The sequence below is a fragment of the Anguilla rostrata genome, chromosome 6, assembly GCF_018555375.3.
Source record: "Anguilla rostrata isolate EN2019 chromosome 6, ASM1855537v3, whole genome shotgun sequence".
NCBI lineage: Eukaryota > Metazoa > Chordata > Actinopteri > Anguilliformes > Anguillidae > Anguilla > Anguilla rostrata.
Genome location: NC_057938.1, coordinates 40,871,888 through 40,893,560, shown reverse-complemented (window position 1 = coordinate 40,893,560; position 21,673 = coordinate 40,871,888). Strand labels below are relative to the sequence as shown.

At 40.8% G+C, this 21,673-nt stretch overlaps 2 protein-coding genes across 2 annotated transcripts; both read right to left on the bottom strand.

Annotated features, from left to right (window-relative positions):
- Positions 1–2,756: 2,756 nt before the first annotated feature.
- Positions 2,757–6,978, bottom strand: LOC135258036 (M1-specific T cell receptor beta chain-like). Its single transcript, XM_064341231.1, has 4 exons — positions 6,755–6,978; positions 6,302–6,628; positions 4,437–4,481; positions 2,757–3,235 (listed from the first exon to the last, which is right to left on the bottom strand). Exons 1-4 carry the CDS (start codon positions 6,804–6,806, stop codon positions 2,757–2,759), a joined length of 903 nt encoding a protein of 300 aa, XP_064197301.1. The 5' UTR covers positions 6,807–6,978.
- A 4,112-nt stretch (positions 6,979–11,090) lies between these two features.
- Positions 11,091–21,161, bottom strand: LOC135257194 (transcriptional repressor protein YY1-like). The gene is made up of 5 exons (XM_064339692.1): positions 20,525–21,161; positions 14,750–14,912; positions 13,827–13,887; positions 12,610–12,768; positions 11,091–12,187 (listed from the first exon to the last, which is right to left on the bottom strand). The coding sequence occupies exons 1-5, from the start codon at positions 21,054–21,056 to the stop codon at positions 12,005–12,007; spliced, it is 1,098 nt and encodes a 365-aa protein (XP_064195762.1). The 5' UTR covers positions 21,057–21,161; the 3' UTR covers positions 11,091–12,004.
- Positions 21,162–21,673: the final 512 nt, after the last annotated feature.

Here is a 21,673-nt window from a genome sequence, read left to right as displayed (position 1 = left end):
GCCCACTTGAATTGCAGGTGGTGTAGAAAACACAAGACTGCCAACATGCTAGACTAGATCTTCCCATGGAGCTGTTTTGGGTGAGGTTATTGGGTGGAGGAGTCTGTGGAAACAGGGCGACAGCGCTGCATGTTTGTGGAGTCTGAGGGGGTGTATCTGTGACCACATCCTCTCTGAACCGTTACTTTCAACATGTGGCAGGGCGGCAGTTTCACCGCTAGTTAGCAGTACACGTCAGCCCCCGTGTCTTTATTCATGCCAGCGTCTCATCCCCCCTCCCTCTCTCCCTTTCTCTCCCTTACTGTCTCATTTAGGATCACATTAGTCCTAATTCCCACTGGTCTTTTAAATGTTCACTTTCACTGCAGGCTATTCGTGAAACTTGGAATCAGCCACAAAAGGATGCTTGCAGAGAAATAACGTTTCACGCTTGTGTTTCACATTTTTAATAAGCCCACAGTCTGCAAGGGGAGAGAGAAACCAGTCATTTCCTGCACAGGAAATGCTTTATCACAGAAATCAGGTCAAACAATATGACACAAGAAACAACTTCACAGAAATGACTAACATCAGACTTAATAATTGCATCATTATTGCAGGCAGATCTAATCCTTGTCGTAACCAGCAGGTCCAATCATAGCCGTATTATAACCGGAGGACCTAATTGTAGCCATATAAAACCTATTATTGTACTCCTATAATGCAGTTCTTTGTACTTATAACTTATAATAGTAATACATTACTATTTATGCCTGAACTATATTACAATAGTGTTATACCTGTACATATTTGCTCAAAGAACATCATGGTAGGTGGTGTCAGACGTTTGGCAAATATTCTTAAATATCTCTTGTTTTGGACTTCATCTCCCAAGATGCACCTCAGGTGCGGGCTATTTTTTGAGGTGTATTTATAATGGGATACATAATCATAATGAGAGAGTGTTGTGCAGAAGAAGAGGGAAGAATTTAACTTTATTTGCTTTAAAATGCAAATTTACATACAGAACAGAATGGGCAGACAGTGCAAAGGTAGTTCATTTCACTCAGTATTTTTTTCCCCCAGGTGTCTTATTTGTGTCAAATACATACAAAAAAAATATTTAATTTTCTATACTTATACTTTTTTTTACCATTATTATGAAAGAAATGCATGTCATTCTACTGTTTATTTATTTATTTTTTTAAACAGAATATTCTGTACGAATATGAGAAAAGCATATATGGCAGCCGGAGGCTCTATGGTCAGGATCTGACATGGTCTGGTATGGTCAGGATCCAACATGCGCTAGTGCTGTTCTTCCATCCCTGTGAGAAAAACACATAGAACAATTAAAGTAAGGATTTCACTGATTGGGGTTAATTGCGTTTTAACAAAGGACTACTTGATGAGACATTCATCCTCTGGAATTGAAACAGGATGCCAGAGTCTCTGAATTAAACCCTAGCCTATGCTGTAAATAGAGGGGGCAATTACCAGAAGTGATGCAGAGGTTATACAACCATAACCAGCACGACTTCCACTTATGTCCATTTTTAAATGTATATGAATACCTTACATGCACCGAACTCTGAGGAAAAGGGTGTGGTGTACAAATATCATATGTGGACTCTAAGTGAAGGAGTGGACATCTATTTTCAAAGCAACATAAACACTTACAATCCTATATTTTATTGTGGCAGAGTCATGGGTGGTTGTTGTACTTTAAATCAGCCAAACCAAAAGTACAGACACAATGTATATTTAATGGAGTATATATACATGTATGTATGTATGTATGTATGTATGTATATGTACTTTTTAAATATACATTGTGTCTCTACTTTTGGTTTGCCTGATTAGAAAAACAACAACCACCCATGACTCTGCCACAATAAAATACAGGATTGTAAGTGTTGCTTTGTATACTTTTTGTTGCTCCGACTTTTGTGTTGCTACTTCGTTTTTGTGTGAAATGAGATTCCACACAAAAATGAGATTTTTATTGTCCGTCATTGTGTAATGCATTCAACTGGCTTGCACTCACCCAAACCAAGAAGCAAAAAACTTTGAAATCTAGTGGAAACAGCACATACAGAATTTTTAGTGCAGATGCACCCCCCAAAATTTGTGTTTTATGTTACTTTCTGAGGACAAATACCTCGCCTTTTCCACATCAGTGCAGCCAGCAGCAGCAGATACAGGATGCTCTTACATATGAAGAGAGCGTACGAGAAGCGTGCTGCAACCAGGCTCATTTTCCTTTTCTCCACTGGGAACAAATTCAACAGTAACAAGAATCAGCCGATGTTTTTTATGCCTGAAAAATATGCATTTCTCAAAGCAGATGAAGCACTATTTAGATTTACATGCCATTTGCTGCATTTTAAATTTACATTTATAGCTGAAATTTACAGACAAACGCGATCAGTATAATATTACTTTTTTGTTATACCACACTGAAGGATTTGGGAATGTCCTGCCATAGGTCTGGGCCAAGTATGTGCTTGGTGAGTGAACAATCCTTCATAAAGTGATTTACAAAAATGAACCATGGAGATGTGAGATTGAACAGAATCACTCCTGAAACTGAGAATTGATACAGCCAGATAAGCAGGACTGAGGTTGGAGCTCACATGCATGAACACCATGCACTTACCTATATCTATAACGGACCTCAGGAGTATGAACATATAAATAAAGAATGCTATGACCTTTGTAATCAGCATGACCGAGAAGTTACAGTGCTTGTTGTCAGCTGAAATACTTTTGTGGTCTCACCTGAGAAACAACCTTAAAAAAAACAAAAATATTCCTGTTAGTTCACATATATTTTGATATTCATGAACATTGTGAGGAAAATTAATATATTGTCTGTGGAAGCATTGACTATAATTGCGGTGCCCACCGTCTCCAAAAATTGTGTGATTGTTGATGAGGTCATGGCTCCCATTGTAGAAGCTGGTAACACAGGTGAAGCTGTTTTGTGGGCGGAGCCAGTCCTGGGCAGGGATCCTGATCCTGCTGCTGAGGCTGTAGGTACTGCTGGACCCATCCCACATGGGACTGCTGTCCTCCCCACTGGCCCCCACCTCCACTCCATTCACCTTCCATAGCACACGGATGTGGTCAGGGTAGAACCCTGTTGCCACGCACACCAGCGTTACTTTGGACTTGCTCTTACTGCTCCTCTGGACTTCCTGGGGGGCAGGGGGCAGTACTCTGACCTGGGGAGGTGTGACTGGAACATGGGGATCTGAAGAACAGGAGATGTATATCATCAGTAAATATACAGTACATTTCTAAATAGTAATTTCAGAACAATTTGACATCGCAGTTCCATATATTTTCAAAAACATTGTCAAGTATGTGCTGACATGAACAGTACTACAATCACAGGTGGTTTAGAGCTTGAAGAGAATTGTCACAGATTGTTGCAAATATGTTCATCTGACACGTTAAATAGAACTGTTGCCATGCGGTTACATGCACCAAATGTCAGCTCCACTGCACCTGTCTCCCCACTGAAAAATGGGTCAAAGAACATAAACCAGCACTGTCAATTATAAATAATGCTACAATTAGGAAAATACATCCTTTCAACTAAATCTCATCAAATAATTAAATAAAAATCTACAGAAGTTCATGACTTATTGTTGTGCAATTTTAATTTTGGGAGACACTAACAGGAGAAATTAAACCCACTGGAACAGGAAAGAATGCATTAAAAAACAAAATCAAAGGAAAACTTCAAAGAATCTTTTCCTGATTGTTCAACACTAAATGCATTCAACTTGCTTTACGTAATTTCTGACTCTAGTTTCACATTCATGAGTGCAGTTTACTTGTAGTTGACCACAGTTTACCATTACTCATTCAGAATATGTACATGAATAACTGGATTTATTGAAAGCTGACCAGCATCAGTAATCTATACTGAATAAGAGAAGTGAAGCAGCTTCAGAAACAGAAACATAATTTACTCATCCAGCAGAGTTAGTTTAGTCCCTTACCCAAATAATGGCGAGGTTCCAGAGACAAAGTCAACCTACAGTATCATATTCAACTTCTCCCATAACTCCAACAATCTATTAATAATACTTACACATTAATCTCTAATCTGATAATAAACCACTTACACTCACATGTCAGTGTACTTTATTTTGATAATCTATGACTAGTATTTACAGACTAATAATCCCAGTTCACACATTATCCTATAATACTAAACCAATTCCACCTTCTACAGTTCACATGATGTGCTTTACTTTGTCACATTTGTAATATCTGACGTCAGATTCCTCCCTGCATGTGATGCCAACCCTTTTCACACTACATTAGATTGTCACCTACTTGAAGATAAGAAAGGTGAACTCAAAAGCCTGTCAGTACCAGAACATGACTGGGAATCTAGAGCTGGATTAGAATGGGCTGGTCAGAAGACAAGAGACTCTTACCTACAACAGTGAGTCTTGTTCCTCCACCAAAGTGCTGCTCGAAGCCTGCACACAGTTATATAACGTGTACACAAAACCCCCTGCCTTAATATGCCTGCTATACATTTCTTCACTATGCAGCTATTCTTGGAGAACGATATATCAGTGTCTTTGTAATGGATGTTGACACCCTTACAGTATCCAAGCTACCTATAACAGTGTACAGTACACAATATATGATATTGAAGCGGTGCTGTACTGATTGAGATGTGCTTTGAAATAGTTTAGAAATTGTATTATTATTATTATTATTATTATTACAATAATAGGAATGGATCAGATAAGCGTATACATGTATATAAAGCAAGTTCTTTTATTTCTACTTTTTAATATGTTTACTACTGACTTTTTTCTTTTAAATGTTTTAGCTGTTAATCACATTTATAACTTAAATAATATTATTCCGATTAATCAAGACTACATTAAATTGTATTTATGATTATAAATAATAATATACTTTCACTCTTCATTAATGAAGAGGTGTAAACACTCAAATATTGAATATTTACAAATTCAATCTGAGGTTTTACGCCTACCTCTTTCTAGTTGTGTAGCTATATGAGTCATGAAACGAAATGATATGTGGTTTGGGCTGGCTATGAACATAGGGAAATATCATCTCAATATTCCTACAAGCAAGGTATTGTTGTAAAAAGCAATGCAAGTATAAATCATAACATATTTCTGTCAAATGTGTTGTGGTGATTTTTACAACAAGGAAATGGGAACAGATGGTTTATATAGCTAATAGCTCAAGTGGATAAGATGGTGGTTGTGCTGTATTCTCTCATTCCTCTGGGAAACTAAAAATATGAGAGCAAATCTTAGTAGGAGCTAACCTTGGTAATGATTACTAAAAGCTTACTTTGGTAATGCTTACCAAGAGCTAATGCTGGTAATGATTGCCAAGAGCCAATGCTGGTAATGATTACCAAAAGCTAACTTTGGTAATTATTAATGGCCCGTTGTTGATGATTTATACAAGATGAATACTACTGGTCCACAGGGTTCCGAACAGTTTAAACGCTGGAGGTCCAACATTTATTGTGGTTGTGGCCCCCCACGTGAAGGCTTTGCCAAAATGTGTTAGGAATTTTATAATGTTCATTGGAATGTGCGATGGAATAAAGATATTTTAAAAGTGTTCTATGGAAGTGCGCCTTGGTTTTTCTTTCCTATATTAGTATTATCCCAATGCCAAATAGAACCTTCTTTCATCATATTTTGATATCTTTACAGTATACCCAGGTTGACCTCCTTTCTGTATTTTTTTTTCTTTCAATTATGTTAGTTGAATCTGGGGATTTCACATTGGAGCAATACTATTGGCCCATCATAATACCAATGAGCAATTTATAGATGACCTCATGAAAATACTTGATTTACACCCATACCAGGGTTCCATTAAAATATGTACTTCTGTCTTTTGGTTTCTTCATAGAATGCAGAACAGCCTCAATGGTCCATTCTAAGGATCCCTTATAAAAATGTGAACTCATTTATTCAGATCCCTCATCAGAAACTAAAATGATTAGGTACACACCTCCCCAGTGAGCACAAGCATGAATCTAGACAGAATCTAAACGTATAGAGAAGTGGAAACCTTGGTTGAGAGATGTTTTGACATTAACAAACTAGGTTAGCACAATTTACCTCCAATGTAGCTCAGGTTTTATCCAGGTAAATTGAGCCAACCAAGTCAGTTTATGTCAAAACATTTCTCAACATAGATTTCCACCCCTCTAGACGTTTCGAGTCCGTCTAGATTCGTGCTTGTGCTCACTGAGTCTTCTTAAGACATGTCTACCCATGTTTTTATGGAGTAAGAGGCTTATAGCTTATAGCACTGTGTGAGCTAGCTGCACAAAAGTACACCGCAGTGTCTTCCACAGTGAGAGCGGAGATGCGTAGGGAGCTTCGGTTCACTGCCTCCCGGGTCAAATGGAATCGGGTTTGGAACTGGGCTTCGTAAGTGGGCTTTTCCCTGCTATGGCCGAACACAACCAGGACGAGAACCCTGTCGTGTAATGCCCGTCTGTACCAATACATGTTATGGTAGTTGCTCTCGCTGTGGCTGCATTTAATCTCCCTGTTCTCTCCTGGTTTGGCTATTAGGGACGGATACTGCTCAAACTCCACGCCTCCTGTGGCACCTGTAGAAACAGGGAAACAAAGACAGCTGACGTTAAGAGAGAAACAAACAAGTGAAACCTTCAAATGGATTGTCATAAAGGTAGATTAATATTAAAATCTTTTAACTGTATTTATATGTGACTTACAAAAGAGCCAGTATAACAGGATAGAGAATCCAATTAGTGCCCTGAATGTCATTCTGCAGCTTTGTGGAGAGAAGATCTTCTGAGAATGGCTTTAACTTTCTCTGCACACCCTGTCTGATGTATGCTTGCTGGAAATATGTTGCGGTTTTCCTGCCTCAGTACACACTGGAGAACAGTACTGCCCTCTGCTGGATTCTATGATGGTTTCTAAAAGGTGTCTCTGGCTACATTGGACAGGCAAGAAAACATTCTCAAGAGAAAATCTCAAATCTATGTAGTGACTTTTAAATGATATTAAACAGACTTATGACCTTGAGGGGAGAACTCTAAACTATACAGTAACCATAGTATGGATATAAAACAAGGTGACATTATTCTCATGGTTTCCCCTAGTGGCCATATTCTACAGAGCATATATCACAGTCATGCTGGTTCATGACCATGGCCCATGCAACTTTTACAGAGGACCACACCTGCAGTTTAAAAATTTTGCGTTTTGGAGAAGTTCTGGTAAGCCTTCAGAGACCGGTCAACTGTCAATGGGGATGAAGACTGAACCCCAGAGGTGAAGGAGAGAGTAATGTCTCTCATTTCACCTAATGGGGCTCTGAGGACATCTGGTGGCTGTTCTTTATTTTTCCGGGTGAATAAACAGTTCGATAAGCACAAGAGTGGTAGTTTTACTGGCATTTCTTCTTCAAGAGTATGTGCATGTATGCGTGTGTGCGTGTATGTGCACACACGCCTGTATGTGTGTCTATATGCATGCATGCATGCGTGCACGTGTGTGAGTGTGCATGCACAGATTTTTCTCTTTGGGTGCGTTTTGTTATTGCAGCCATTACACCAGATTCATTCTCTTCTAGATTGTGATGTCATTCTCTGCTGCTGGCTATTCTACTTCCTGCCATTTTGTGATGCCGTTTCCTGCTCCTTGTAAGGGTTTTGGGTCCTGCCACCTTCTGATATTTCCCCAGGAAACATCTGCCTCCCACAAAGTAAACGGAAGTTAGAGTCATATTCACATATTCACTCTGTTGTGTTTGCTTCTGAACTAGATCCAACCCATTGTGAGATGAGTCCACAGTGAGAAGCAATGGGTTTTATTTTTAAGCCCTAATGAAACTAAAGAGGGTTATAGTATCCATGGTTCATTTAACATTTTAATAAAATCTAACACACTGTCAATGTCCATAACTTGAATGTCTGTGTTTCGTTTATACATGTATCATGTTTGTGTTTTTATTTGAAACTGTAATAAATCTGTGATCGAGACGCTAATAGCCCTTTGGCTATATTAGCAGTGAGTCTTTGGTGAGGTCAATAGTGAGTCTTTAGCTGGTAAATGGACTGCATTTATATAGCGCTTTTATCCAAAGCGCTTTACAATTGATGCCTCTCATTCGCCAGAGCAGTAAGGGGTTAGGTGTCTTGCTCAAGGACACTTCGACATGCCCAGGGCGGGGTTTTGAACCAGCAACCCTCCGACTGCCAGACAATCGGTCTTACCTCCTGAGCTATGTCGCCCCTTAGAGCTAGATTGGTAGCAAGTCTTTTGGTAGATTTGTATCAAGTCAGTGGCTAGAAAAGGAGTCTTTGGATAGATTTATAACAAGTCAGCGGCTAGAATAAGAGTCTTTGACTGATTGAGAATGAGATTCAAAGACCGGAGTTTTTGTGTATTCATCAGTAATCCCAGAGGAAACAGGAGCCCTATCAGGTCTGCACACATTTCCTGTGCTTGTTGTCTTGGGCGTTGCTGCTGGGAAGGAGGCAGGAAAGCAGGCCGCCAGAGTCCGTCTGTCCCTGGAAACAGCAGCAAGCGAGAGGGACAGCCGGAGCTAGGCAGCCACAGACAGAATGAGCCGCTGGTGGGATTCCGCTGCCGTTCTGGCGGTGATGTTCTGCGCCGCCGAAGCGCTCTACACTCTTCATCAAGAACCCGCGAGCTTCGACGGCGCTCTGAAGGCCTGTCTGACCGACGGCTTTCTGACCAGCATGGCCGACCAGGAGGAGAACAAGCGCATCCTGAGCTCTGTCAGCGCCTCTTTGAACTCCGCCGGCAGTTTCAACTTCTGGGTGGGTCTGTGGAAACCGGCGGGGACGTGCGGCCAGGAGGATCCCCCGCTCCACGGATTCGTGTGGACGTCGAGCAACAGCAGCGACTCGGGAGTCAGCCGGTGGAGAGGGACACCCACCGAAACCTGCACGAGCGATCGCTGCGGGCTGCTCTCTCTGGATTTCGACGGAGGGAAGGTGACAGGCTGGGGCTGGACTGACTCCAGCTGCGCGAAAGCACACAGTTTCATCTGCAAGAAAAAGCCAGGTGGATCCCCTCCTCCGGACATCCCCGGGGACGGGTCCCCCTGCTCTGACGGACGTACGCCCTGCGGAAAACCACAGCCGCCTTCGAGACTGCCGCACACGCCCACCGTCCTCCGCTCCCCTGGCCCTTCTCCGTCTCGCAGCCCAGAGGAGGAGAGAATCTCGACTCCCAGGCCCGCTCCGAGCCTCACGTCCAGCAGCAGCGTCACCACCCAGATCCAGGACAGCACCTCGGACAAGTACAGAATTTTCATACCAGTGCTGGTGGCATTGCTCGTGCTGGTGGTGCTGGTAGTGGTGGTCTTGGTCGTTTTCAAATGCTGTTTCAAGAAGAAGCCGAAAAAAGCCTCGAACAGTAAAAATGGAGGGAAACGTGAGGTAACGGTGGATCTTTCAGCCACAGACCTAGACCGGGATGAAACCAGTGCCTGAAACTGTGCAGACCCAGGCTGGACCAGTACCACTGCCTGAGACCAACCACAGCTTTGCACTGGACAGGAACACCAAGTCTGAGATCGACCAAACTACACTGCAGAATGATACCAAAGATTTCATGTATGATACAGAGGAGAGTCACATAACCCTTTGGGTTCTTTGGGTTCTTGTTATGGAGAGACATACTGTAGAAACTAAATGACTTTATTTTTACATAAGATTCGGATCTGTTTTTGGTTCTGGGTTGTATAGTTGCTTATGGCAAAGGATTTAGATTTTTCTGCTGGTTTTGGATAGCTTTTTTATAGTCCAAATTGTTTTTGAATTTTTAACATAAATGTCTATATCAAGGAAAAAGGAAAGTCACAAGTCATATGATATTAAGACAATATTGCACGCATACTTACCTCTTTACTACTTTTTTTTTTTTAATTCAAAGGTTTTTGGCTCAAATAGGGCCATTGCATGGATACCATTCATCCAAGCAGGGCAAATGTGTGAAACAGATACATAAACAGTGCATTAATTAATAGACAGATGTGACAATGTAATAAATTACATAGTGGAATAATTGTATAATAGGTTTACACCACTGTCCCAATAAGGTGAATGTACATAATGATATTCCTCATTTGGTCACATGGCTAAAACCCTTGGTGGCTTGTACAGTAGCTGCTTTTTTGTTGATGCTGAACAAGAGATTTTATTTCAGGACTTCTTGATCTCACCTAGGATTGCTGTTTCCAGCCATTCAATGCTGCAACACAGGTAATCAAAATGATGTATACATGTATGCACCTCAGGACAAGCTCCTAATAGACCAGTACAGGTTGGATTCACCGGATTCATTTAGCACAGTTTTAAATGTAGACTAATGTAAGAATAGCTTTTTGTCACCAACACAAGATTTCTGTGAAGTGTATCACATAAATCACTGCACCTGTAATTAAAATATATATTTTACTTAGAAATTGTAATAGCACAGTCTTCTTATTTTATCTCAAACTGAAAGCGTCATCACTATGATTACATTGTGAGTTCATTGTGTGTGATATTGTTGGACATCACAGGATTTTAATGCAGCATGTAATATGCAAGACCAAAGTAAAAATTACTCACAAAGGCTCAGCTAGACAATTTTATGCATGTCACAGTTTGAAGAGTTGTGTTTGAGGGGCAGAAATGTTGGTAAATATAATTTCTGGGAAGAGTACGCTTTCCCTTGGTTGTAAGGTCATACAAAACAAAGATCCATTACATCATACAGATACAGTAAGGACACAGCATTCTTTTCTTTAAGCTTTATCGGTTGAAAAATCAAGAACCAAACACTTTTTACACAAATGCCTACCACTATAGCCTCATCCTGCATACATGTTCTGGTGGTAAAATTATTCAGCAAACCAGTAATCATTAAGGGCAGCTCTGGTACGTTCAGAATACTCATGCGAGCAGTCTAAGATCTCTCAATCTCATTTACACTTGACAGAAACAGCCATAGCTACAGCAGAAACTGCTGCTGCTTGTATGAAGTGCTTTATTTTTGATAGCTGAAAATTACACTTGTGCCCAGTGCTTGATTTGGGACCACCTTTTTATTGTTGGCCACTTGAAATACACGGGATGTACATATTAACAAGGGGTGTTCAGGGTTGATGCCTGCACAATACATTCTAACAACGCAACCGATCACCATTTAGCTGTTTTCTTGTGAGATGCAGGCTTGAAGTGAAGAATGATACGTTTGCATCGGACATTTCATGGAAAATAAAATAAACGGTGACTATAATTGCTTTAATTGATTAACACTACTTAAATCACATCTCTAGGTCTACATGATTTCAATACAGCCGTACGGTACAATTATACAAAATTAGTTAATGGTAAAGAATACAACCTAATTTTGGGCGCAAACGAAACAAAAACTTTTTACATAAAAATACTTTTGAAGCATGTAGTACAGTATCCACCAACTCTCTTCCATCGAGAACCATTACAAGCCGATTTCAATCTTCAGGGGAAAAAAAATAAATCACACATAGCATTACTAGGCATATACCAAAATAAGTGTACAATATGCACACTTGGAGAAGTACAAAATTAAAAAGCAATTCGCTCTCTCTATATGCAGACAAGTGAAATCTAATCCAATGTGAAAAACAAAAACAAGTCGAAATGTTCTTTAATTTCCGTCGTACAAACAATTGTCTTTTGATTCAAGTCCGTCAGGTCCATGTTCCTGAATAGAACTTTATGTTAAGAGTTGATTTTCCGGAACACCAGCACGTTCTTCTCTTTGAGAACTAAAAGGACAGAGGGGGTGAAACACGCTTTTTTTAATTTAAGTCTTCTCCATACTTATCAAAAAGTCCGAAAGGTCATTTTCTTTAAAACCTTTTTTTCTTTTTTTTTTTAAGAAACAATATACAAAGGGGGTTTTAAATCGGAACTTTCCGGGGTTTCTGAGAAATGCTTGCGACGCTGAGGGTTTCACTGGTTGTTTTTGGCTTTTGCGTGTGTCAGGATGTGCGATTTCAGGTTGGTGGACTGAGCGAACTTCTTATTGCAGCCGTCGAACGGGCAGACGTACGGCCGGTCCCCCGTGTGAATCCGTACGTGTGTGCGCAAGTTAAAGTCCAGGGAGAACCGTTTGCCACAGCCCTCGAAAGTACACTGAAATCGGGTGGGAGGGATGGAGAGGGGGGGGGGGGGGAAGAGAGAGAGAGAGGGTGAGAAGGTTAGTTCTTCACTGGGCTCAGACACAGATTCATGGGCGGCAGTGTAGTATAATGGCTAAGGAGTTGGTCTTGTAACCTAAGGTCGCAGGTTCGATTCCCCGGTAGGACACAGCCGTTGTACCCTAGAGCAAGGTACTTAACCGGCATTGCTTCAGTATGTATCCAGCTGTATAATTGGATACAATGTAAATGCTGTGTAAAAAGTTGCGTAAGTCGCTCTGGATAAGAGTGTCTGCTAAATGCCTGTAATGTAATGATAAATCACACCAATGGTTTTCCTGCAGTCCTTTTCCTCCCAATATAGATTAACAGCAGCTTTATTACTGTGCTCGGGGACTGGCGATGGGTGCAGGGTACCTGAAAAGGCTTCTCGCCGGTGTGAACGAGCTGATGCCGTTTGAGTTTGGAGCTTTCCACGAACGCCTTGCCGCACTCCGCGCAGACGTGCACCCGGGGCCCGTGCGTGTGCAGGTGCTTCCTCATCGCCGAGTTGTCCCTGAACATCTTTGTGCACCCCTGAACACACAAACAAACACAGGTGAGCCATAATCATATCTGAAGTAAAACACAGGACAATGAACAGCACGTATGCATTCGATCGAGTCAAGGCTCAAAGACCTCTCCCCCTTCTTCGATCACAGCAAAAGGCCACGCTCAAAATACACCTTGCTCGTTCACAAATGTCACGGTCAGTCATGAAGAGGACCTTATATTTTTCACAACCCGTTTTCTCTACTGTTTCAATTTCCCACTACCATCTATGAAGACATCTTTCATCACTTTTTTGAATACTCTTAACTTCAGAAACTTCCATTTATGTAGATCAGAAAGCTACTGCTCCATGATGTAAACTGACAGAAAATGGGTAACTGGATGTTGGCTACATGCATTCTAACCAGTGGCATGCAGCAGCGAACACTCAGGTTTGATTAATCACTGTGTATGTATGTGAGTATTTTGGGGTTTCACAATTGTACAGTGGGTGTTTGTTTTCCTTTTCAAAAAATAAATACAGAAATAAAATTTAAGATTTTTTAAATTACATTCTCCCATTTTACCTTTAATGTTCATTATGTTTTGCACTGGCTTTGGTCAGTAAAAATCTGATGAGACTCCTTCTTCATATGTCACCAATTTGATAACAACAGATATTAAAATACTCAAGGTACAGTATGTAATCAGATAAAATGCCAAACTTGTTATTAATCTTTTTATTTATTAAGAGGGGGATATCTTAATTAGCACCTTAATACAACTACAGTGGTTGTGGCGACATCTAGTGGACAAAGAGTATGAGAATGCATCCTGGGAAACCAGGCTGGTGAAAACGTGTGTCCCCCCCCCCAATCATGAGTGATCATGGCATAATCACTAATCAAACTATAAATACCCCAAAACCATTATCTGGTCAACTTTATTTTCCAAAACAATACACGCAGAGATTGTTTATACAAAATTAAATAAATTCACAATTCAATAAAAGCTGATGCCAGACAACACGACACGACAACAGGACAGGAGTATGATGACTGAGCCCAGTGAGGAGCCCATGATAACCCGCAAGTGGTGCTCACTTTGTGGGGGCAGGCTATCGTCCTGGGGGCGTCGTCTTCCTTCATCTTCCGCGGCTTCATCCTGCAGAGAAAAACAAACACACGGTTTTTCCTTTCCATACCCGTTCCACAGCCATTCAGAAATGATCCATTATCTACTCCACAACCATCTCGAAACCATTTAACAACCATTTCCATGCAACAGAACTGCCCTCCGCAGGAACACCCCTGCCAGGTTAAGCAAATAAAATGAAGGTTTGCGTGAGTGGCAGCAGTATACACGGCTTCATATGACTTTATTTGCAGTTAAACTAGCCTCACTGTAAACCAGTTTTTCAAGTGGACACAATCTCATTTATATGCCATGCTTGATGTAAATAAATGCTAATGGGAATTGAACAAAGCTTTAAATGCATAAGTTGTTGTATGTTATTGTTCTGTGAAGATAATTGGACATTGCAACAGAACTGTACATCATTTTTCCCCAAACTCATACAAGAATGCACAATACAGACTAACAAGCTCCCTTACACGCACCAAAACACAATTAAATTTAGAGTGAGGACCTTTCAGAGAGAAAAGCAGGCAAGATTCTAAATGACCACTACAGCCTAATTACTTAAGTGCTCAATGTGGAAATGAATTTAAAAGCCACACAGACTTATTTCTGTTTTAGAAGACTGAAGGCCTCTCATTGTTCCTGAAGGTACTAGAAATACCTGGAAAAGGCCAGCCTACAGGGACACTGAACAAACTGCATTCACCTCGGTCAAGCAAGCGGAACACTCCAGTTTGACAACGCAGGTGATTCTCGGTGAGCTGACAAACAGCCGCTGTGCACGCCCCACGCACAGCCTACACGCTGGGGAAGCAGGGCCTGGGCGGAATTTTTATTTCTGAATTGCAGTACAGTGGTCATCCGAGCCCGGGCTCCCCCTGCTCACCTTGCGAACTCCGCCAGCTGTTTGGGGTCCGAGAGGTCGATCCCGGGGATCCCGCCAGGGGGCAGCTTCTTGCCGGTCATGTACTCGGAGTAATCCGGGGGGGAGTTCTCCCCGATGATCTGCTCCTCCACCACCGTCTCATGGTCCATGTCCTTCTTGTCATCTGGCACAGACAGGAGGGGAGCGAGACAAAACCGCGTGAGCTGAAACGTGCACCATTTGCAGCCGTCTAAAATCACACGGCACAGAGGAAAAACCACCAGTGATTCAGCCCACTTCTGGCAAACAAAAAAAACAAGCCATTCCATTACCTTTTCCATCACACAGTGGTGGGTGCCCTGCTTATTCAGAATGCCCAGTTGTGTGGGCACCGTTTGTCAGACTCTCAGCTCTGTATTAACAGTGACTGGAAGTACAGTACTCTAGAAATGTATACAGTACATACCATTGTGTATACATCCAGTCTGAAAATAGATTTCAGAATATTTTAACAACTTAATTTTATTATATTTATTATATGAAAAAGAATATCCAAGACCAGCCTTTTTTTATTGTCTTCCATGAATTCCAGAGGGCTAGTAGCTCTGAGGTTGTGGTCAGGGTTACATATACATTACAAGCATTCAGCAGACGCGCTTATCCAGAGCGACTTACACAGCTCTTACATAGCATTTAGATTGCATCCATTTATAGAGCTGGATATATATACTGAAGCAACCCAGGATGCGTCCCCTATACCCGGGAATCGAACCTTTGGGTTACAAGACCAGTTCCTCAGCCATTATACCACACAGCCACCCGCAGGCTTGATTAACAGGTAGAGCACTGCTTTTCTACCCTCGAGCAAGGTACTTGACCTGAATAGCTTCAGTAAATATCAAGCTGTTTAATGTAGGCTACTGCATTTAAAAGAACGTTTGAGTCGCTCAGGATTAGAGTCTCCAGAATGCCTAAAATGTCAATGTGCCTGTCGGAAAAAGGGGTTAAATTATATTTAAAAAATAATCAAATCACTTCAGAATTTTATCTTAAAGATTTTACTGAGAATGACATGTTCGGCTGAAAGGTCTGTGTGGTCACAGTATCTCACAGGGGCCAGGTATCAATGTTACATGCAGGTATAGAGTGTTAAAGACCAGTGTTTCATATTGACATTTAGCATTTAAAAGGAGGTACTTTGTGTTGCTAAGGCAGAATTTCCTTGTATCATGACACTCCCATATATATTTGTTGCCATGTCTGTTAATATGTAGCAGCTGGAAATTATTAAAAATCCTGGTGCTACAACCCAATCAAACAAGTGACTTTAAAAAAAATTGAAGCTCTGGCTAACTAGTTTCAAGTTACTTGACTGCTATGATTAGTTAACCATGATGTTTTCATTTAAAAAGATGTTCTCAGCCAGAGCGACTTACAATACAGGAGAAACAGAAGTACAGTCACCTGACTGAATAGTACCAGACTTCTCTAACAACAATTTCCAGACTGGAAAGATGGAATATCAGTAAATCCACTAGCGCAAATTAACTATGCCAAGCAATAGCCAAAGTACACATTCTAAATAGGCCTACAGACACATTACATCCATAACATATAAATTTAGCAGGAATTACTTCTCTTTGGACACTATACTCCCATGCATAACTATTGGGAGATTCAAACACAAATTCTTGTTTCCCTTGTTTTTCATTCTGTCCTGTTGTCTGTTTACATTTGTTTAATCATCATTTACTTGGTTCATTTTTTTTTATTACTTGTTAAGTTTTTGGCACTATATAAGAGCACTTTGAACCTGAAAAGCAGCATGAAATCTGTATACTAAAATACATTGATGCACCTTATTTCTGCTTATAAAGCTGTTTGACAGTATTTTTTCATAGCCATTCCATACACATCTCTGAGGACAACAGAATGTTGATTTAAAAAAAAGAAATTAAATTAAAATTCCTATAGAGCTGTGCCAGAAAAAATTTCTGGTGACACCAAATCACATGCTGGCCAGGTGACACAAGCTGAAGAATTTAATGGCACCACTCTCACTAGTTGAACAAGTTTGTCTGTGTGCCATTGTAACAGAAATGGCTCATGGCCTCTTTGCTTCAAGCCACTGTCACGAGAACGTTTTCGCTTTTAATTTTAGATCCAACCCAACCAAGAAATGGTAAACTGAAAACAACTTAAAGTTCAATAATGTTCAACAGTTCAGTTTTCTCACTCAATGTGAAAATCACAGATCCTGATGAGAAAAATTATTTTTTATTGTCTACGTATGAAATACCAGAACGCAGGATGTGCATTAAAACATCAATAAATAAAAATCTGTAAAATATGCATTCTCCACAGATATTAAAATAGTTTGCTTATCAGGATTGGTGATTTTCACATTTTGAGTGAGAGCCCTGACCACATAAGTTAGTTACCCCAAAACTTGGCAAAATAAATCCATTAGTTAGATAACATGCAAAGAATTAAATAAATATATATCAGAGGAACATAAACCCCATGTATGAAGACATACACAACCAAAAGCTTTAGGTAGGCTAACACTCAAGAAAACCCTTACTGAATGCTTCTATGAGAACAGTCATCATTTAGGACCTGTAGCTTCTGAAGATGAGTCTAGACATTCTGATTGAAAAGCAACTGCAAAATCCTGCAAACAGAGCAGTCTTCCAGGATTTCAATTTGGCACCCTTGCCCTGCAGAGTCATTCTAGCACTTAGCCTAAGCGTTGAATGATTCCTCTGGTCAAATTCTTCCTTCTCATTTTAAGTGGACTTTTGCCAGGTCCACTAGGTCCAATAAAAAAATATCCCTTTTGACCTAGTGGAAATACCAATACTGAATTCCATGTACCGGGAAACCACTTAAAGGAATCTTCATAAACAAGTGTGAGAAGGTCAGACAACATCCCTGGATGATGACTCACACAGAATGACCCATATACATTTCAAGGTTCATACCATCGCTTTGTACATATAAATATACCAGTCAAATAAGACTCAGACTCGCTACACAGACTCACAAACTCACGCTCCCTCTCACACACACACAAATACAATATGACTCTGTTCTATCCATACACCTCTGTATCGCGACCAGTGTATTGTAATAACAAAAAGATGTCGGTTTTCGGAATTTAATGTATCCCTAATATATTCAATAACACACAAGCAGGCAATGTAAAAATGGCATGATCATGAGCCAGTGACATGTGCTCATTTTAAGCTAACCCAAACCACTACATCACATTTATTTGGCATTTTTTATTGACGCTTTCATTCGAAGCGACGTACAATAAGTTAATACCGAAGGTCATTGGAACAACTACAAAACACAGGTCCAATAAGGTACAATACTCATTATGTAACAGTTATTCACAGCCATGAACATTAAGTCCAGTTCACACAGTAAGCATAGGCTAGGTCAGAGAGTAATGTTAAGTCAAACCCACAGCTTTTTTTTACTTTTGAGGGGCTTCCGTGTGAAGCAATACTTAAATGCAACTTCTTAGCGTCCCTACTAAACCTTTCAATAAATGTTAATATCACAGAATTACACGAGAGGGAGAGTTAGATAAGAAGCTCCCTGCAACAAGCACAACACTGAACAAAATTATAATCAGGTCTGACTACCTAACCATCTAACTTCTGAGTGCTTTGGGCCCTATATTCAATGAAAAAAACATGGACCTCGCACCTGCCTTATTAACATTACTGTTCCATTGAACAATCTGAACACAAACATCCAAGTGCAACTGCAGATCTAGCAAACAACAGGTGACCAGGCAACATCTAAGAAATCCTGCACATGTGCTATGGCAGTTTATACTTAAACTCTACAAGTACAGTTCTGAATGCACAACCTTGCTTAGCTGTCTAGAAGTCGAGCAAATCACAGATTAGCTGGGTGCAACATGGGAGATAATTTAAGATAATGTGTGCAGTAAACATTGCAGCAGAAAAATATGCAGTGCTTTAACCACACAAATCCAATCTCTGAACATATCCAGATAACAAGGATTTATTCCAAGATTATTGTAACTGTCACCATAGTGAAGTCAATGATCAAAATGGTCTTGATCAGATCTGTCATTGCCAATGTGGTAATCTGCCAATTACAAGAACCCAAGAAGTACTGAATTCAGGTGTTAAAGTAAACATTTCAGATTAGGATGAATAAAGCATGTTAATCTATACAACCATATGATGAAGACGTACGAAGGAGAGTAACGTTACATAAATCGACTGACACGACAGTAAAAGTATTGCCTGTCTATCTGTTGTGTCCGGACACCCATAATTTTCAACCAAAGAATTAATCGGATCTCCTATCAATGTCACAAATGTAAAGTTGCATGTTAGTTATGATAACATGCCAACATAATTTTAGAGGGGTAACCAATTTAAACCAAACGCTAATCAATGTGAGTATCACCAACATTTGCGTTGCCAACTTCTGCATTTGCTGACCCAGAGAGCAAACGAACCATTATGTCGTGACACTACGTAAATATTAGCTGCAGCGTTGAATTAAGAAACCCTCGTCCTATCCTTAGACACGAATCAAAAATATTGTACGATGGCTAGCTACTTACTAAGAGACAAACGTATAACGTTATCCAGTTTGTAGCCACTGTAAAACTGCAATAGTCTAACGTTAAAGTCACCTAGTATAACATATTGACTTGCCAACGTACTAGCTAGCTACCTAACTTTCTAGCAATGAGCAAGCTCAGTTCACAAGTTAGCGTTAGCCTATTTAGCTAGCTAGTAAGTTAACGAAGTTAGTCAATATGTCCAAGTTGGTTACACAGAATCCCTTTACGACTTAAAAATCCAAAATTACAAGCAAATGAGTTAGCTACAGACGCTATAAAACAGATGACACTGGCTTGCCAGCTTGTTGTTAGCGGTATAGCTAATGATACAAACCCAAGTTCGTATCTTTTACCTCCGCTAGCTATAACGTTAACGTTAGCCCGTGGCAGATTGTCTTGTTAGTAGTAAGTTTATTTACGTTACCTAAAAATCCAACAAGTGCTGCCTTTCAAATGCAAAACATACAACAGTTATCCAACGTGAGCATTGCATATCAAGTCAGCTAATGTTAGCTCCTGAGCCAATGTTTTGGGGAAACTACTCTGCTAACGTTAGCTGGATAGACCAACGTTAGCTACCACTCAAAACAAATCAAGATGCAAGTCTCTTTATGCAGCGACTACACATGGCTAATGTTTACTAACCTTAGACAATTAGCTACACTTCAGGAAGTACACCAAGCGAGCTAAGTAGATAAACGATGTTTCACGTAGCTGGTAGCCAGCTGTAACGTTGCGCGTTATGCCTCTGTCAGCACCCCTCCCCCTTGCTCTTGGAAGTGTGCAGCTCGCTGGTGTGAAACTGCGCCATTGCGGCCTACTCCCTGAGCCAGCAGCAGCGCGCTCGCTCTTGCACCTGCCGCCATCTTCCCCCGGCCGCACCATCGCCATTTTTTCGGGCCGCCATACTGGACCGGGTGAACATGGCGGCGCCCATCAACACATAAAAACATGGCCTCCCTTCAAAACAAAAACATTTCAACCGGATTGCCTTAACACATGCTCCAAGTATTAGAAAAAATACTTCTGCCTGCGAGGTATCCTACGACTCGATAGTTGGGCCGATAGAGGAGGACAACGCCCTCGTAAGGCCCGCTTTGTTAGCTTGCTAGCACAGAAAGAACAATGCAGGTATAACTGACACTTTATATGGGTAAATGTAGCTAGCTACTTACCAGAAGCCCACATAGTGACTGAAAACTCCCCTTCCAGTGTCTTTATTTGCACTTGTTTCTGCTCCCATTTTCTACCGCTGGCCTCCGCTGCACTTAAATAGCTTTTTTTACCAGCTTTCTTCCCACTACCACCTCCCCCTTTCTTCGTTCGCCCAGCTGAAGTGCTCTTCCCTGCTACTGTCACCAGAGTCTGTTCGATATATTCCTCCTCGGCGGCTGGAGCAGGTACAGGTATGAGGATCTGATCTTCGAAACCATCGTCCGCACGGAGATCAGAATCGTCCCCTCCAACAACCTCTTCACGGGTCTGCACCAATATCACCTCTTGGTGGTGGTGAACATGGTTCGGATCGTCTAACGGTTGTAGTGCGATCATGGGCTGGTGGTGCTCGTCATCATCGTCTCCTCCGACCACCGTGGTCTCGATAGTCTCTACGGGAATTGTCTCCACTTCTATTTCATGAAGTTCGACAATCTCAGCCGGCATCTCCGAGCCGTCGGTTTCAATGTAGAGCGTATCGCCCGATGCCATATTGGATGCCCCCAGTTTGCTCTCGCTCTTCTCCCCCCTCTCCGGTTTCCCTTCCTCTTCTTCGACAACACAAATAACTCAACTCAGTCCCACACCAACTCACGTCGCCACTATGCTCCAGAAGACACTCTCGCGAGACTTCATAAATGAAGGCGCCAGTCAAAGTGAAATGTGCAAAGTTTGTGTTATCTACCCCTGTTTGGGCATTGTTGATGATTTTCTGAACGGTTACATAAATGTATTGTGCATGTTTATTCAAGTTCGTTTTATAAGCGGTTAATATAGTTTTAGTGCAGTATGCATGTGTTATGCCGTTGAGCATTGTGGAAATTGATTGTAATGTAATGCCATGTGCATTATGTAATGATTGCATGATGCGGTTAGTTTACTGGTTGGAAGTAGATATACCATGTGTTAGGAAGACTATACCTGAAATAAAGGTTATTGTATTACGAATTATTTAATTATTATTTTAAATAAAATAATGAACAAATATAAAAAAGATATTTTCGTTTACTCTTAAATTCTCATTCTTTCATATTTGTAAAATGAAAAATAGCCAAATCAATATACAAAATACAATTATTGCCATAATTAACTTTTTTTAAATCAGGTTT

Excerpts from the sequence above, each read along its gene's own strand:
- LOC135258036 (XM_064341231.1), bottom strand. The coding sequence starts at position 6,806 with ATGACATTCAGGGCACTAATTGGATTCTCTATCCTGTTATACTGGCTC. Across the intron at positions 6,629-6,754 it reads CCTGTTATACTGGCTCTTTT|GTGCCACAGGAGGCGTGGAG; the intron begins GTAAGTCACATA and ends CTGTTTCTACAG. Across the intron at positions 3,236-4,436 it reads AACAAGACTCACTGTTGTAG|ATCCCCATGTTCCAGTCACA; the intron begins GTAAGAGTCTCT and ends CCTGTTCTTCAG.
- LOC135257194 (XM_064339692.1), bottom strand. The coding sequence starts at position 21,056 with ATGGCATCGGGCGATACGCTCTACATTGAAACCGACGGCTCGGAGATG. Across the intron at positions 14,913-20,524 it reads AGTCACTATGTGGGCTTCTG|ATGACAAGAAGGACATGGAC; the intron begins GTAAGTAGCTAG and ends TGTCTGTGCCAG. Across the intron at positions 12,769-13,826 it reads CGATAGCCTGCCCCCACAAA|GGGTGCACAAAGATGTTCAG; the intron begins GTGAGCACCACT and ends TTGTGTGTTCAG.